Source organism: Protopterus annectens, chromosome 7.part0 (genome assembly GCF_019279795.1).
Source record: "Protopterus annectens isolate FY-2018-M chromosome 7.part0, PAN1.0, whole genome shotgun sequence".
NCBI lineage: Eukaryota > Metazoa > Chordata > Ceratodontiformes > Protopteridae > Protopterus > Protopterus annectens.
In genome coordinates, this window is record NC_056739.1 from 1,041,772,723 (window position 1) to 1,041,791,850 (window position 19,128).

Genomic DNA, 19,128 nt, shown 5'->3' on the forward strand with positions numbered 1-19,128 from the left:
TTTAGTACTGATTGTTTGATGATGTCATTATCATGTGTTTTATATAAAAAGGGAGTGTTTTTTATCATTTGTATTCTGAAGAAGTCTGAATAATGATGAAACCTAGGTAAATTCGTTGTGTGAGTTGTCACAAGTTGGTTGCTTCCTTGGAGTCTACTTGCTGGTCTGTATTTGTTCTGGTTGCTTTTCTAGTATGGAGAGTGGTGGTGTTGGACCAGACATTTTGGGCTTATTGGAGGCTATTAACCAGCAATTAGCTGAGCATTCTAAGCAAATTCAGTGCTTGGTAGAAGGTCAGCAAAAGGATAACAAGGACAATAAGGCTGGACCAGGGCCGGCTGGAAGGCGTGAGTTCGCTTCTATTGTAAGTGCAGGACGTGGTTCTCCTGAGGTGAATACTGGAGTGAGGGCTGCGAATCCTTCCACCTCTGGCAATCTTGGTGGTAAGATTTTACCTGCTTTTGATGTGGATAAGTGGAGAGTTAATGAATTTAATTTCCAACATAGTGGGGTGGTGGTGAATGTTGAAAGGAATGGCTTCAAGCCCTTGGCACAGCGTTTAAAAGATTTTGAAAAAAAGTTATTTTTGCTCAAAAAACTGCAAATTGAAAATGGGTACTTGCAAAAGAATATTGACTGTGGTATTGTGCCGAAGGGTCTGCAGGCCTGGAAGTACCCCAATGGTATTGAAGCAAAAAGGGACATGCTTGAAGAAGTACACAGTCTTTATGATAAAATGGGGCTTGAACTTCTCACTATTATCATTAAGTACAATGACCAGCAAATTGCTTCCTTACTGGTTGAGCTTGAAGCCGAAAATGAGGCAATTACTACTGATTTAAATTTTGAACACTATGTAACTAATTATAATAATCTGCTGACTGATGTGAACTCTCAATGTGCGTCTGTACACGCTAGAAAAGCAAAAAAGATTGAAAGGGACACTACTGAGTACAAACGTAATCAAGTTTATCCCATGTCCGAAGGTAATTGCTATGGCAGAGTCCCTTTAAACAAGAGCGTGTTCAACAGAGAATCGGAAATGACATCAGCAGATGAGGTTTCAAATGAAGCGCCTGGTCGAGCTGATTTCCCTTTAGATGTAGAGCCAAGAAGGTCAGAGAGGATAAGGGGTCGAAATCAGCATCAGGAACCTAATGAATCCAGCGATTTCGTCAGGCAAGGGGCAAAGCCAAAGACAAGGAACTTCAGCGATTTAAACAGCAGGGGCAATCGGGTCCAGTGGAGGAGGTGAGGCTTGGTAGTGGCTTCAATCATCCAGGTGAGCTTTCACATTTAGGACGTTTTTTTGCTCAACCGAAGTCCCCTAACTGTTGGTTTCATCAGGAATGTATTGACACTGCTTCTAACAGCCGTCCTGTGTCTTTTTGCCCAATGGGGCAGCTGTTAGCAGAGTCTGTTAGAGCAAGTAACATTGGTAGCTTTCCTAGAGGCAGTATGCCTGGCTCTTCTACTTCTGTAATGTATGGTGTTCGCAATTTGGAGAAAGATGTTTGCACAGTGCCTGGTGGATCGCTGTGTGACAGCAATGCTAAATTTGTTTGTCGTATGGGTTTTAACGAAAATGCTACATTTGTTGAAGGCGTTGAACTGTGTTCACAAGGGAGCGATGATTTCTACATTCTGTGCAATGCCAGCAATTCTCCTGTACAAAACAGCGACTTTATTGTGAATGCTTCCTTTTCTTCTTTTTCATTTGAAAGAACGCCTGATGAGTCAGACTTTAGGAATGATGGGGCATTTTCTATGTGTTGTGAGCGAAAATGTGTAGATTATAATGTGTGTAATTTTAGTAACACGGCACTATCGACCCCTTGTGAGTTGTATGTGCCGTCATTTAGTAACGCTTATGGTTTGGAACCAAATAACACTGCAGTAATGTATGGTAACTGTGTTAATGTGCCTAAATTTTCTAATAGTGGTTCAATTTCGGATTTGTCAACCAATTACGAGTGTGGTTTTGGGGATGCACATGATATAGGTAGTATGCAATTAAATATGCAGTTGCATCCTGATTTGTCTGATGGCTCATCTTTTTTGAGTGAAGAAAGTGTGCACTTGTTTGAAATAGATTTATTAAGAGAGCCACAAACTTCAATAATGGCTAACGACATGGGTACTTTGTGCCAGTATCAAGCAGCCCTTTGAGTGTAAGGCTGTTTTACCTCCTATGATTGCCCCTAGAGAGCTTAGAGTTGATAATATTGGTAATGGGGATGCTGAATTGGGTTCCTTACTAGATGTTAGTTTGTATTCTTTGCCTTCTTTTACCAGTGGGGTTTCAACACAGCTGGATTTGAATTATGAGCTACTGATGGGTGATGTGAATGATTCTAATACGCAATTTTCTAGTGATGTATTCCAAAATCTTGTGGATGACTGTGGTATTGAGGAATTAATTCAAATAGCTGATGGTGAATCTAAAGCTGTTTACAATTATGGGCTTAGTAACCCATTAATTGTAGCTAATATTTATGATGACTTTAAAATTTACAATTATTCTAGCAAAGTTATTAATGAGCGGCATGTTGAACTATTAGCTAAAGGGTTAACTTTTGTTCCCTTAGCAAGGGGTATTTTAAGTGACACCTTAGTGGATTTAAAATTGTTAGCGAGGAAAATGAACTTGAAATTGTTGTTTGATGGTACAAATTGTAACAAAGCAAGTTCGGTTTTAAAGAAACCAAGTAAGTATATGCCCCCTAGTAATGGTGTGATTAACGCGTATGAAAAGATTTGTGAGTTTGAAATCAGGGAACATTTTACTGAGGCGAGGTATACACATAATAGGCAAATCTATAATAGAATGGACAATTTAACTTCTGATGAGCATGGTTTGTTCAAAGAATTAGTAAATGATGGAACTATTAGATTCATGAAACCTGATAAGGGTAATGGCTTAATACTTACTGATCGGGTTGATTATGTAAATAGTATGATGGCTTTGTTAGCTACGGATACTTACGAAGAGGTTAGCCTTAATCAGCTTAATATTGCTTACAGTAAGGTTAATTTGTTCATTGAAGATTTACTATGGCAGGGGCATATAAATGAAGCAGAGTACAGTTATTTGAACAATGATTATCCACTAGTCAGCGGGATTTTTGGAATACCCAAAATACATAAAGGTTTAAACAACTTAGCCTTTAGACCCATTGTCGATGGGAAGCGTAGCAAAACTTGTTTTATAAGCAAATTTTTGGATTATGAATTACAAAAGGGTTTAAAGAAATTTGATTACATTACTAAGGATTCCTGGTCATTTTTGGAGAGATTAAAAGGAGTTAGGACTGGCAATGATACCATATTGATTACAGTGGACGTTGTCAATTTGTTTTCGGTCATTCCTACAACAATAGGGCTTGAATGGTTGGAATGTCAGTTGCTCAAAACAGGGTTGTATGATCAGGACAGAATCAACTTGTTGACGGGTTTGATGGAAATTGTCCTCAATAATAACTTTATTCAATTTGAGGGATGTTTTTACAAGCAAACAACTGGTGTTGCTATGGGGGCGGCTTGTGCCCCAGTGTATGCCAATTATGTTATGGCATACTGGGAGCAACAATTTTTATTCACTAGCCGGTTTATGCCCTATGTTAGTTTTTACACCCGCTTCCTGGATGATTTGTTCATTATCTGGGAAGGTGGACTCGATGAGGTTAGGGCATTTATGGAGTATGTTAATAATTCGGTGGAATTTCTGCAGTTTACATATAATATGAGCAAAGTAGAAATTGGTTATTTGGATGTTCATTTGACAATCAACCCTGTTGATTTTGGTTTGATTTCCACTATTCATAGGAAGGCTACATTTTCAAATTCTTATTTGAGTTATTCAAGCTGTCACCCTGACCATCAAAAGAAAGCAATCGTTAAAGGGCAAGTGGTCAGGGCAGCAAGAATGACCAGTTTGGATGCTGATTTTTTTCAAGGAAATTGAATTCATCAAATTGATGTTTATTAGGCGTGTTTACCCGCTAGCATTATGCACGTGCATTGCTAATGAGGTTATATCAAAAAGGTCAAGTGGTATTTATTGGGCATTATTACATGGAAAACCTGACTCTGGGCCGGGGCGTTTAGGTGTCAATGCTGTGGATGGAGAGAGTGTTGGCACAGTTACAACTGATTCTGAGAGTGGTGTTAGGTTCACATGGGTTAATGAGGGCAATCAGCTCTTTTTTATTACGACCTACTCTTTTGATGCACCTTATGTTGCTGAGATAGTTATCAGCAACTGGAAATTTTTGAAGCTTGACCAACTGGTCAGTGACAAATTAGGGGTACCACCTAGATGTGTCTTTAGGAAGGGTCGCTCATTTAAGCAGCTTTTGGAAAGGGATGAGGTGCCCCATCTTGTTTCAAACAGGAGTAGGGGTACCTTCAAATGTGGTAGGTGCAGTGTATGTCATTTGATCAATTCAACTGGTTCCGAATATAAAGTGGCTGGGGTTACTGTTAGGTCTGGGGCCCATTTTGATTGTCACAGTAGGAGTGTGGTATATGTGGCCTTGTGTGGGCAGTGCCTGTCCTTTTATATTGGGAAGACCTTTAGGGCGTTTAGGGACCGCATTATTGAGCATCAATCTGATATTAGAGCTTAATTGAAAATCCCTGTGAGCTGCTTTAGTTCACTCCAGATTTGGTTTAGATTATAGATAGTGGACATTTAAGTACTTCTTACGTAAAGGGATTTGGCAACGTTGGATGCTATGTTTTAGTACTACATGTGTTAATCTGTATTTCACATTAAAAATACGTTAAACTGTCATTTACTTCAGTACTATGTATGGACTACAACAGATAATGTGGATTGATTAGCTGTACTTTAGGAGTAAGAGATTTAACGATTTTTGCTTATGTTTTAGTTTCATGGCAGAGACTGTATTATGCAATTTTTAAAATAATTGTTTATGCTTCAGTTTAGAGGAAATGCAAATGCCTCCAAACACAGTTGAAGATTTCTTGAAAATTCAGGCTGTGGTAAGTACACTGCTGTTTCTTTCAATAAACTACTTAATATCAATGTGTTCTAAGAAATTGATGAATTACTAAACATATCTGGACTCTGTACAGACACAGAAACATAGACTAACTATGCTGGTAGGTCAAGCGATCCTCATCTATCTCGTCTGTCCAATAGATGACTTGATTTAGAATTGATTTTTGTACATTGTATACATATTTACATTCCACTACCTCTTTTTATTCTACAATGTTTTCAATAAGACTAACCCATGATGTGAGAGTGTTCAATCTCGCCGTTTGTTCTTACACCTGGTTTCGGAGCCGATCCTCGGCTCCGTGTCGGCCGCTTGGCAAGCTCTGCATCGAGAAGAAGCTCGAGACCAACCTAACTCCCACAATCCCCCTCTGCCTTTACCTCAGATCTAGTTTGCCGCTGCAACGTTCGCATCAGATTGATGAGCTCGAGCAACCTCAAGCTAAGATTTATAATTTTCTTATATTTCTCCTAAATTTTTTTCTAAAAAAATTGTCTTTAAGTGACTGTGTGTGTGTGTTAGTAGTGTTTAGGAATTCTCGGTTCCGTATAAAGTCTTTTTATATACTTTATTAGAGTTTTCCCTCGGGGCCTACCCCACCCTTTAACTTGGATTGACTACTGGATTGACTTTTTTACAGGATTTGACAAAAAGTTTTCTGGATTAGACAAAATTACTGGACTTGACATAATATTGACTATTTCACTGTTAGCTGTACCTAAATTTGTGACATGTCTGAGAAAGCTAAGTCTGGCTTTAAACGCTGCCAATGTGGGCAGAAGATGTCGGTGACTGATAATCATAGTTCCTGCGTCTACTGTCTTGGCCTTCTCCATCTGCAAGAAGACTGCTCAATCTGTCATTCTTTCAGTGGAAGGGTCATGACAGATAGGCGCAGGAAACTTATGGATAGGGGGCTTTTGAAGCCTGCTTTTCAAGAGGCTCTGGATGCATCAGACCAGACATCCAAATCCTCGAAGGAATCGAAGACGTCGGAGCCCAGGTCATCAGCTCCGAGCTCTTCAGTCAAAGTTCGATCACCGGTTCCACAGACTTCGGGCCGAGTGTTGAACTGTTGTCAGTTTCCGAGCCTCGAGTCTTGGAAGCGGTGACGGAGCTCCCTCCCCCGGCACTGTTCAGGTCGGCTCCGTCTTCGATTCCTTCTACACGCTCTTCCAGGCCCCTCTCCGACACCGATGTAGACCGCGTGGTGCAGAAATTAATGGAGAATACGGCCTTATCCAAACTCATCTCTGTCTCCTCCCAGTTGGTGTCGAGACTCGAAGGCCTTCCCTTATCTCCACCTGTTCCTCCTCCGAGACCTATCCAGTCTGCGGAGCCGGGAGAGGCTGATCTGGTGATTGTGGAGCCCTCGGTGCCAGAACCATCTTTTTCTCGGTCGGCTCCGTTCACCTCGACTCCATCAGTACCGGTACCGGAGTCATGGGGCCGAAGATCCATCCTTGGATCTGGGACTGAGAGTCGGACCGATGTTTCGGTTCCAACGCTCCCTCTCGGGGCCTCGGCTCGGATCGACTCGGCTCCGTCCTCGGGGTCGATGCCTTTGGTGCCTGTCTCGGGGATTCTTCCGATTTCCTCGGAACCGGGAGATACCTCGACTCGGGACCCGGGGGCCTTCGACCTCATGAGGAAGGTGTTGTCTACTCAGACAACCACGTCAGCAGAAACAGCTTCTCCTTCCCATAAAGGACCGTTATCCTCCTCTGCACCCACGGCTACATCTAAGCGTCGAGCACCAGTGTCTTAGCCACCCCTGGAGGGTGCCCACTCTTCCTCGGAGGCTTCTTCGGAGGCCCCCCCCCGAGGAAGTTCCGAGGAAAAGATTGTGTAAGAGGAGACACTTAGATTCTCCACAAGAATCATTGACATCGGACACTGACTTGGATGAGTCAGAAGGGTCCCCAAAGTCACCCTCAGAGGATGTCTCTTTTTCTGACATCCTGGAGATCCTAAAGCAGAGAGGTGATTGGCAATCCCTCCCCCCTTCTGAGGATGAGTCAGTCTTGCTGAAGGCATTCGGTGCTCGCCCTTCCTCCTCCTGGGTCACTCCGCCTTGATGAGTTGATGGAGCTGATTGCTCGAAGGGCGTGGGAGACGCCTGACACGGTGGAGCCAGTCCCTAGAAAGCCTAACAGATATATTACTGCCCCTCAGGATAAGGCTTATCTGACAAAGGGAGTGCCAGTGGACGCTATGGTGGTGGCAGCGGCCATGAAAAAGGAGATGTCTGAATCTTCCTCATCTGTCCATCCACCTAACAGAGACTCTAGGACTATGGACAGGTATGGGAAGCGCATTTTTAGTTCAGCGGCTTTTTCTATGCGATCCCTGAACTATTTGACCCACTTCACACGGCTACAGAGGGGATCTAATCAAAGAGTTGGGAGATACCCTCCAGGGTACTACAGATGCTGCTGTCTCAGAGAAGGTTACAGCACATCTCAATACCCTTACATCTATTGCGAACTCGTCCATGAGGCTGATCTCATACGCAGCTGAAGGATCGAGTAGGGCAGCAGCTTCAGCGATTGCTCTTCGTAGACAATCCTGGATGCGCCTATGTTCATTTGCGGAGGCCTTCAAGTCTTCCTTTACTAACGCCCCATTTGATGGTGCCACTCTCTTTGGCCCCAAAGTAAAGGAGACCCTTACCCGGTGTGAGCAAGAGGGAAAGACTCTGTCTGCTGTCGGAGTCCGTTTTTCCACCCCATCCAGACCGTACCCCAAAGGGCAACGTGGTGGAAAAATGTGGTTTCAAAACCCCAAGGTTCTTTCCCAGGCACACAGGGTGATGCCCCTCTAGAGGCAGAGGAGGGGCAGAGGTGGAAGACGCCGCCCTGGCGGCAGAGGGGGTCTGCAAAACCAAGGTGACAGGGATACACCCCCTGGGAAACCTTTCCAACACTCCTGAGAGGAGGCCCGACTGTCCTGCTCTGGAGGCAGTCGGGGGTCACTTAGCTTTATACCCTCAGGCCTGGCAAAGTCTTACATCAGACAATTGGGTAAAAAGCGTTGTTACCAGAGGCTACAGAATACCCTTCCTATCGCCCCAATTCCAGAAAAGACTCCCAGATGTGCCGCCCCATCTGCGAGGCCCTGCAGCTATAGAAATTTCAAAGCTGCTAGAAAGAAGAGTCATCCAACCAGTCCCAGCGGACCAAAGAGGATTCGGAACTTACTCAAGGTTCTTTTTAGTTCCAAAAAAGACAGGGGACTGGAGGCCAATTCTGGACCTGAGCAAACTCAATACCTTCATCAAGAAAGAAAAGTTCCGGATGGTCACGCTTCAATCGATCCTTCCATTTTTACAGAAGGACGACTGGATGTGCTCAATAGATCTGAAGGACGCATACTACCACATCAAAATGGCCAGGGCATCCAGGGATCACTTGCGCTTCCGGCTGGGAGCCAGTCACTTTCAGTTTCGAGCCCTGCCCTTTGGTCTGACCTCAGCCCCCAGGGTTTTCACCAAATGCATGGCAGTGGTGTCGTCTCACTTGAGACGCCTGGGATTCCAGGTGTTTCCGTATCTGGACGACTGGCTCCTTTCTGCCACCACCCAGCATCAACTGATTCAGGCCAGGGATTACACACTTCAGCTTTGTGTTCAACTCGGAATTTCCGTAAATTTCGAAAAATCTTTACTACAGCCATCACAGCATATCTTATTCATAGGAGCAGAATTGGATACGCGTTGTTTAGTTCTAAGGCTTCCTCCGGAAAGGATAGCCTCACTACAAAGCCACATATCTCTCCTTCTGTCATCCAGAAAATCCCCAGCAAAGCTGGTTCTGAAGGTCTTGGGTCTCATGGCAGCTTCTCTCATTGCGATACCCTTGGGAAGACTGCACATGAGAGTTCTACAATGGCTACTGTTTGCACAATGGTCGTTCCAACAGCTACCTCTGACACATGAAATTCTAATCACAAACACATGCAAATCACACCTAGCCTGGTGGCTCCGGACTTGCAATCTTTCCAGCGGAAGACCATTTGTGCTACCCACGCCGACAGCTACGGTTACCACGGACACTTCCCTGATAGGGTGGGGGGGCATCTTTCAGGGACAGACAATCCAAGGCGAATGGACCAATTTAGAGTACAATCTGCACATCAATGTTCTAGAGTTGAGGGCAGTGTTTCTAGCGTTGCAACACTTTGCTCCCCTTCTTCCTCTAGGGACTATTGCAGTTCAGATGGACAACATGTCCGTAGTCTGGTACATAAACAAACAAGGGGGAACCAAGTCTTATCAGCTATGCAGAGAGGCCATGAGAATCTGGCAATGGGTGGAGTCCACGGGTCGCTTTCTGATAGCAACGCACATCCCGGGGTCATCCAACGTCATAGCCGACAGGTTGAGCAGAGCAATCCTGTTGCCTCACGAGTGGTCCCTCAAACAGTCAGTTGCGAAGGAGATTTTTTCGCAAATGGGGCCAGCCTTCCTGCAATCTTTTTGCGTCTCCAATGAACGCCAAATGCAGGAGCTATTTTTCCCTATTACCCCCTCCAGGGGAAGTCCCCAGGGACGCTCTGGTTCACGATTGGCCCCCGGGTCTCCTTTACGCTTTTCCTCCCTTTCCCCTGATTGCAAAGTTTCTGCAGAAAGCCAACAACCTGCAAAGGACGATTATCCTCATTGCCCCATTCTGGCCTCATCAAATCTGGTTTCCCTTTCTTCTGGCACACCGCATTCGGGAACCCTGGATCCTGGACCCGGAGCCGGATCTACTGACCCACTCGTCAGGGGCTCCCCACCCCTCGCTACTTTCACTCCAACTAGCAGCTTGGCTGCTCTGCTTCCCTACTTAGCCAGGTCTGATCTTCTTTCACCTGCAGTTCAGAATATACTAGTGGCTTCTCATAAAGCTTCCACTACAAAGACTTACACTAGTAAATGGAAGCGTTTTGTTTACTGGGCAAATACACAGCAATTGGACCCTGTTATAGCTCCGTTAAATAAGATCTTGGAGTTTTTAACCGAATTGTTCCACCAAGGAGCTTCTCCTGCCACTTTGAGAGTGCAATTGGCTGCCATTTCCAACTTTCATGTGGAAGAATGTGGGGCTCCTATTATGGCTCACAGACTTTGTAAGGCCTTTCTGAAAGGATCTTTCCATATTAGACCACCAGTTAGAACTCCTACATCACCTTGGAACTTGAACCTTTTATTATCTAAATTGATGCTACCACCGTTTGAACCAGCCACTTCTTGTCCATTGAAATATTTGTCATGGAAGACCCTCTTTTTGGTGGCCATTACATTGGCTAGACGGGTGTCAGAGCTTCAGGCTCTTTCTATTAAACATCCTTATTTGATCTTTCACTCTGACAGAGTATCTCTTCGCACTAATCCTTCCTTTCTTCCCAAAGTTTGCTCCATTAATAACATTAATCAATCCATTGAGCTCCCTACCTTTTTCAAGAACCACTCCAATAAGTTGGAGTATATGTTACACAAGTTGGATGTTCATAGACAACTTAGATTTTACCTGGATAGAACAAAGGATCACAGGAAAACAGATCAACTTTTTGTAGCCTTTGCAGACAGCAGGAAAGGTATAGCAGTTACTAAACGAACCCTTTCCAAATGGCTAACTGATTGCATTATATTTGTTTATGCTACTTCGGAACAAACTTTACCTGTCAAACCCAAGGGGCACTCTACAAGATCAGTATCTACATCCCTGGCTCATGCAGCTCGCTTACCATTAGACACTATTTGTGCAGCTGCCACTTGGTCTAAACCACATACATTCATTTCTCATTACAAGGTAGACAGGGTTTCTAGGGACAGGGCAACCTTTGGTTCCACTGTGCTCAAGAACGTTCTCCCGTGAGTTCCTCAGGAACATGGAGCTAGGGACACTACTCAGGTGTAAGAACAAATGGCGAGATTGAACACTCTCACATTTAGAAGTTATGTCCTTACCATAACGTTCCATGTGGAGTGTTCATCTCGCCTTTGTTCTTACATTCCCACCCTCAGGAAGAATGTCCAGTTTGGTTTCTCCTGCTTCTGCATTACGCAGTTGTTGTGTATATATGTATATATATATATATATATATATATATATATATATATATATATATGTATATGTTTCTTTCAGTTATGTTGTTTTGGCATGAATGTGTTACTCTCTGTTGACTTCTGGTTTGCTTGCAAACTAGATCTGAGGTAAAGGCAGAGGGGGATTGTGGGAGTTAGGTTGGTCTCGAGCTTCTTCTCGATGCAGAGCTTACCAAGCGGCCGACACGGAGCCGAGGATCGGCTCCGAACCCAGGTGTAAGAACAAAGGCGAGATGAACACTCCATATGGAACGTTATGGTAAGGACATAACTTCTAATTACTGTATCCATGTCTTTTGGAAGAAAATTATGTATACCATCTCTGAACCATTTGTGTCCTGAAATTGTACCAACTTGCTAGGGTTTAATTTCTTCTCTAAAAGACATTGGTCTTTTGGACATGTATACCCTTGAGGTACTTAAAGTTTGCATATACGTGTATATATATATATATATATATATATAAATGTATGTATATGTGTTTGTATATATATATATATATATATATATATATATATACACACACACACACACACACACACACACACACACACACACACACACACACACACATATATATATATATATGGGTCTACTTTCATTTACTGAAAGCCAGAATGTCAAATGTTATTTTTGCGAGATGAAAATAATGAAAATAAAAATCCCGAACAGAGTAGTTTTTCTCAGGGTAAGTAAACACTTACCCAGTGTGGGGAAATATGCCCTTTTCTCTAATGTAGTGCGATCCTGGTGTTGGCAATCCACAAATAAGCAGGAAAGCCAGCACTGATGTAAACAGCACTAAAATTGAAAAAAAAAATACCAGCCGTTGGACTACCACAGAACTTTAATAACAAAGTAAAAGCTAGAAACTGCAACAGCCATGATTTAACACTTTCGTCTTATACAAGAGGCATCTTCAGAACCATGAAATAGGAAGTGAGAACAGCATTTAAAACATATTCATGAACACGCCCCCAAAAATACCCAGTCAGAGGGCAGAAACCACAAAAAAACAGGAAAATGTTAGAGTATTGGAAAACAGTGAAATATAAAATAAACACTATTTACAATACTATTTGCAACTTGGAAGCCCTCATATTAGTTCACTGGTAATGGAAATACTGTCATTAATCCCTGGCAAGTATGTGTGGTGTCTAATCTAAGTTGCCACAACATTTCGAAATGCAGTAATTTGTTCTTCCAGTCCCCTGTGTAAGCAGCTGCTTGCACTTGCTCTAGATAAAAACTTAAATCTTTTAAAGCCAATAGGAAACGCCTGGCAAGAGCACTCCTGTTGCCAGCCTTCTGTATACTATAAACATTCTGATAAATCCTTTGGTTGAAGGCATTTTTGGTTTGCCCACATAGAACACTTGACATTGAGTACAGACTGCAATGTATACCACCCTTTCAGAGTAGCAATAAAGCTTACCCCCTTTTGCAAATTTCATAATGATAGCTATTAATGGGCCAGTATAGCTGTTCTCAGTATATCAACACTGGGGAGATCTTCCACATTTCAGTGCCACCTGAAACCTGGACAGAAAATTAAAACAAGGTCTCTCCAATAAATTTTTGATATTAGGTATCCTTTTGTATGTAAATGCGGGCTGGCTATTAACCAACTCTTCTTAGGTTCGTAGGTAGGTACTAGGCTACTGGCCCTAGGGCCTATATAAGCCTAGCCAAAAGGTACCCTGGCTTTCGCAACCCATGAAAATTATTTTCCTGTACCTCTGTCGAGCAGAGCCACAGAAGTGATCCCTGGGGTGAATTTCCTGTCTCCCATCCAGTCATCAAGATTTTTCTTGACGAGTGCTAATGAGAAGCTTTGTTTGATATAGATAGGTAGTTTGTTCCAAAGTATGGGAAGTACTATCCCTCCAGCTTGTTTTGTTTATTGTGGTGACAAGGTTTAGGTCTCTAGAGCATGTAGCTCGGAGGGATTGGGCTTTCTGTAAGTGGAGCATGTCCAAAAGCTCTAGGTTTGACATAGCTTTGTGTGTTAGGCAGAGATCGCCTCTGAGTAGGCAATATTCAGTGGAGTAAAGCTGCAGTTTTTTGAGATGGTCTGCGTAGGGCATCTGTTTGAGGCCAGTAATCCTCTTTGTGAAGTATTTCTGTGGCCTTTCCAATTGTTGTAGATGTCTTGTGAGGTACATACCAAAAGGGGCATTGTACTCTATAATGGGTCTATTGAGTGACGGGTAGAGGGGAACAATGGCCTCTTTTTTCCTGGATGAGAAACCTTTTGTGAAGCAGTGTGCCATGTAGAAGGATTTCATGACTACTGTGGCAATGTGATTATCAAAGGAGAGACTACTGTCCACCTGTGTCCCAAGGTCTCTTATCACACTCTCGGTGTTAAGTAGACTACCACCTATGTGATAATTCCTGGGTACAGAGTTTTTACCAAAAGGGATGACAATGCACTTTTTTGGCATTGAGCTTGAGGCCATGGCTTTGACACCAGGCATCTGTCTCAGCGAGGCTCTTTTGTAGGATGTCCACATCTTTTGGAGTTTTGATTATGGCTCCTAGTTTGCAGTCATCTGTGAACTTCATTAGCCAGAGACCTTCTGTGTTAGCCTGTACTTCAGAGAAGTAGATACCAAACAGGAGAGGACCCAGGACTGAGCCCTGTGGCACTCCACTTGTCACTGGTCTGAAGTTGGATTTGGAGTCTGCTACTTTCACAGTGTGGATTCTGTCAGTGAGCCAGTTGGCAACCCATCTTGTGACATAAGGATTTATACCTAGTTTAGTGAGTTTATCTATAATTCCAGAGTGGGGGATGGTGTCGAAAGCCTTGGCGAGATCTAGATAGGCTGTGTGAACCACCTTACCCTCATCTACGGCTTTGGTGACCGCTTCAAAGATGTCTATCAGATTTAGGAGACATGATCTGCCTTTTACAAACCCGAACTGGGTGGGGTCCAGAGTTTGGAGATTACCAGTGTCATTGTTTATAAGTTCCATGATGATACATTCCATAGCCTTGTAGACCAGGCTCATCAGGCTAATGGGGCAGTAGTTTCTGGGGTCTGAGTTGGCTCTCCCTTTGTGGAGTGGGATAACCATCGCTGTGTGCCATTCAGTGGGCACATAGCCTGAGGTGAGGCTATGATTGAACATGGTACTTAGGTGGGGTGCCAGTTCGTTCTGTAGTTCATGTAGAACACAGCCTGGGATGTTGTCAGGTCCCATGGATGCTGTGTTCTTGGCTTTGGAGAGTGTGGTTTTTACCTGTGCAGCCATGATTACAGGAACTTTGCATTCTTCCGGTATAGAGATGGGCCCTTTAGGGGATGAGAGGGGGGTAAAGTTAGCACTGAACCTATCTGCCAGGATGTTGGCAATATCAGTTGGTTCTGTATATTTAGTGCCATTGTGTTGTAACTCAGAGCAGATCTGAGTGTTGCCATTGAGATTCTTGCCATAGCTATAGAATGCTTTGTGGCTGTCTTTAGAGTCAGTGGAGATTTTATTTTTGTAACTAGCTTTGGAGGATTTTATGAGGGATCTCAGCTTCTTACTGAGGCTGACCAGGGAGTTCCTCCAATCATGGGATTTTACTCTTTTTTGCAACAGTGTCTTTCTTCTGTTGTAGAGTTTGTTTATGGCAGGGGACCACCAGATTGGCTTCCTTTTTTTGGAGGATAGTATCTTGGATCTGTTAGGGATTGCATGATCCATGCACTTGTGTAAGTGCTTATAAAGTGGTCCCTTCATCACAGGAAAGGACATGCCAGTTATTGCAAATAATTTGCTGTATATTCTTGGTGTCCAGAGCATGTTGAAGAACCATGCACTTTTGGCCAGTGAATTTTTTTCATGTCCTTCTTGTTAAATAGAATAGAGTTCACCAGGCCACCTTTTATGATAGCTGCATACCTGTCCGTTCTCTCTTTCCACACCTCAGCTTGAACACTGTCCAAAAGGGAGATGGGATATCCTTGGTCTAAGAACATCCTCTTAAGGACTGAGATTTCATCTAACCATATGGAAGTCAATCTAGAAACCCTGATGGATTGACTTTTCACAAAACCTTTCCTTTGGTGAAAAAGATGATAACTTGTAAAGGACAGAAATGAATTACAGTAAGTGGGCTTCCTATAAACCCAGATTTCTAGGCAACTGTTACTTGTCTTCTGTATATCAGTGTCCAGGAAATTAATCCCCTGCACATCAGCCTGGCACATGAACTTCAAAAAATTAATACTGCACTTCATCGCCTCCATAAGTGGCAAACAATTATTGGTGGTGCCCTTCCATACAAATAATAAATCATCCAAGTATCTGAAATAGCCCAAGCAACCACAAAATAATGGCATCTTGAAAAGAATATCAAGTTCCCACTTGAGGACAACCACATTAGTAAAAATGTGGGCACATGCAGCCCCCATCGGTACTGCCGTACATTGCTTGTAATATTCACCACCAAAGGCCATGAAGTTGTTGCTCAATACAATGTCCATGACGTCATGCACAGGTAATTGATCTTGTTCTGTAAGCCCCCTCCCCCCACTCTCTGAACTATTTCTCCAAACCATTCCAATCCCTCTTCATGGAGGGATAACTGAACAGAAACTTTGTACGTCACAAGAAGCAAATAAAGAAATACTGTCAACATTAAAATTACATAATTTGTTAAGCAAGTCTCAAGAGTCTCTGATGACATGGGGGAATGAGAGAAACGTGCTTTTCAATTTCAGGTCTATAAACTTTGCCAGAGGTTCTGTAATAGAGCCTTCTGTGGCCATAATGAGCCTTAATGGAGGGCCATCAATATTTGAATGTATTTTTGGAATCCCAAAAATTTTTGGAACCACTGGAATGACTGCAGAAAGGAATTTATACAGTTGATGTGATAGGGGTGTGTGGGGGCACAGCACCCTACATCGAGGGGGTTTGGGGGACGTAGCTCCCCACATAGGTGGGTTTCAGATAGTATGGTGTGTTTTGTGTAGTTTTGGCCAAGTGTTTACTTGCCCTGGGAAAAACTACCCTGTTCAGGATTTTCATTTTCATTATTTTTGTCTCATGAAAATAATGTTTGACATTCTGGGCTTTCTGTAAATGAAAGTAAATCCACACATATGTGTATATAGTCATATATATATAGATAGATAGATACAGATATATACATATATTTATATATGTGTATGTATATATACACATATATGTAAGTATATGTATGTATATATAAATTATATTTAATTGAAATACCCAAATGTCAGCACTGCTAACATCAGCAACAAAAGGTCATCAACAAAAATGTCAACCCATCACTATGGATGCACTGAGGAATAATCTCAGAATATGCAAGTAAAAAGTAAAAAAAAAGTTAAAAACAGGGGATTTGGGTGGTGTGTATGTCCTGCTATACCTACCACACCCTCTGCTAATGTTATATTGCAATTCCAAGACAGCACAATGCCAGGGAAAGAGCATATTCCTCATTTCTGATAATGTAATTATCTTGCACACCTGCTGACCATCTGTTCAGTTGACCAAACTGTATCAACTAACAGATGTTGACTTTAACAAACAGTTGACTAAATTACTGGCTTCCATATATGTGAAGTTTTTTTGTCTTCCTTCATATTTTTACTTTGCAGAGTCTGCACTGCTTTGTTGCTGTTCTTTGCACAACTATGAGTCTGTTAATGTATGCAGATATATTTTGGTCATCTATCCAGGCTGCTATTTGAGCACACTTCAGTCTAGTTAAAATTTATACTGTTTTATGTTTTTCAAAATTAATTTTACCTTAATAATGCACATTAATTCTAGATGGAAATATTGTGATATTTGGAATTATAAAGTCAGTAGCCATAGACTAGAAGGCATTATTATCCATGCCTGAAGTATGTGTATGTATATATGTTTTGTCAGTGTTAATAAAGGGATCAAGAGCCTGTATGTTTGTAATCAAACTGGGTTGATTAGTAAAAATCAGATCCAGAATATATGGCCTCTTTTGGTAAAGTAAACACACTGGCTGAAGTTACTAGATGCAACTAATTCCATGAATTCTGCCACACATAAAGACCAGTTCATTAATTTTACTTACTTTACGTTGGGGTAGTTAAAATGACCCAGTAATACTGTAGGTCTGTAACATGGCATGAGTGACAAATTTTCCATGAATTGAAGATATTGTACACATTTTGATTAGGACTGCTATACCATGTTATAATTCTTAACTTAACCTTATTAACACAATCAACATGTTCCTAGTTCTTAGATACACCTTTTTACAGATATGGTTCTCTTTAGTGATCTTACCCAGGACATCACTGTAAGACCTCCAAGGGAGGAGAAATGCCTTGTTCACCAACATGTGCTACCTTCTCCCAATGCAAAGCTGATCTAACTAAAGTTGCTTACCTAACTACTTATAAGTAAATGACTGATAACCACCTGGTCCACCTTCCACCTCCTACCTCCTCCCTCAGTTGTTCCCTCACATTTCTGCTACTTTAACCCCCTTAGCAGTCTTGACTATCGCATGAGTCTCATGTTATGATCAGGAGTGAGAGTGAGGTTTTGCTGTTTCACTCTCACATGAAGTGTCATTATGCAGAGAAAATGAATAATCCATAGGTGTAGTGTAAAAAGAAAAGAAAAGAAAAAAAAAACATCAAAGACCAGCATTGTCCAAACCCAGTCCAACAATTTATATCAAAAATTGCTCAACATATCCCATAAACAAATCAGCATATATAGGAGCAAAAGAGGCTTCATAGCAGTACCCTGTACCTGCAAATAACACTCATGCCTAAAATAAAAAAAAAAAACATTTTTAGTCAAACATGTTCTCTAAGACACAAAAGGAAGGTACTGAAACCTGGACTATATGTGTCAGCATTATTTAACCAACATTCCATAACTTGCAAACCCGACCAGTGATGAATATTGGTGTATAAAGATTTTACGTCCAAGGTACACCTATACCATCACATTTCCATTTTTATAACTTTTAATATATTTCAAAATTCTGTAGTCTCATGAATTCTAGATTGAATAGCAGGCAATAAAGGTTTTAAATAATGTGTTAAAAAAGCTGAAAAGGTTTCGATAAATGAGCCAAGGCCTGCCACAATGGGAAGTCCTATTTTTTTTTTTTTTTAATTTTTATGAATCTGTTAGTTGTTTCATAATATTCCTATCAGTAATGCCCTGATCAACTGCTAGTTCCAAAAAAATGGTCAATTTCATGTTTAAATTGCATAGTGGGGTCTAAATTCATCCTAGAATAAAACTTAGGGTCATTTGGTTAGGCAAGAACCTCCTGTTGGTATTCATGAAAATCCCATATCAGAACACCACCTCCCTTATCAACAAAATTAATCACTACTTCAGTATTCCTGCTTAAACAGTCACGTGATAACTTTTCTCTAAAAGTAAAATTATGATGAACAGTGTCTTTATGTAAATTAAGATGTAATTCCTTTAATACAGCTTGTTCAAAAGCTGTCACATATTTTTTTCTGGAAGGTTGAAAAGAAGATGGTTTGAACCTAAAAGCATCAAAACTGCTATGGTCCTTGTCTTTAAAAAGAATAATAAATTTAAATGATGATAAAAATCCTTAATGTCTTGCACTTCACTTCTGAGACAAGTGCCGTGGGGACAAAATTTAAACCCATATTAAGCAAAGAAACATCATCATTAGACAAATAGATAGAAGAAATATTATGCACAATAAACAGCTACTTTACAGGAATGACAGAATGAGATATGGAATGTTTGGTGCTTTCGTCCTTTAATATATTGCAGAACTTCCTCAGAACACGTATAAATATAAAATGAAGCAATTTACCAAGTTAATTTAAAAAGTACACTTAAAATCACATGACAACATTTTAATTGTTTTTACTGTTATTTAACAAATCAGATTAAAGCATGGCATTTGTGAATTAAGTTTTCCTTTGCACCCAGTAAAAGTGTGGAGTATTACGTAAAATAAGAAAACTAAATAATTTTTTAAAAAATACAATG

General features: G+C 41.6%; 1 protein-coding gene across 2 annotated transcripts in view; it reads left to right on the forward strand.

Annotated features, from left to right (window-relative positions):
• The window catches only part of LOC122806838 (protein FAM227B-like), a 705,369-nt gene that overhangs the window by 100,731 nt on the left and 585,510 nt on the right, over positions 1-19,128 (forward strand). For both annotated transcript variants that reach the window (XM_044077589.1, XR_006365563.1), the window contains exon 2: positions 4,947-5,007. In XM_044077589.1, coding sequence (XP_043933524.1) covers positions 4,957-5,007 — 51 coding nt within the window. In that variant the 5' untranslated portion in view covers positions 4,947-4,956. The remainder of the gene's footprint in view (positions 1-4,946; positions 5,008-19,128) is intronic.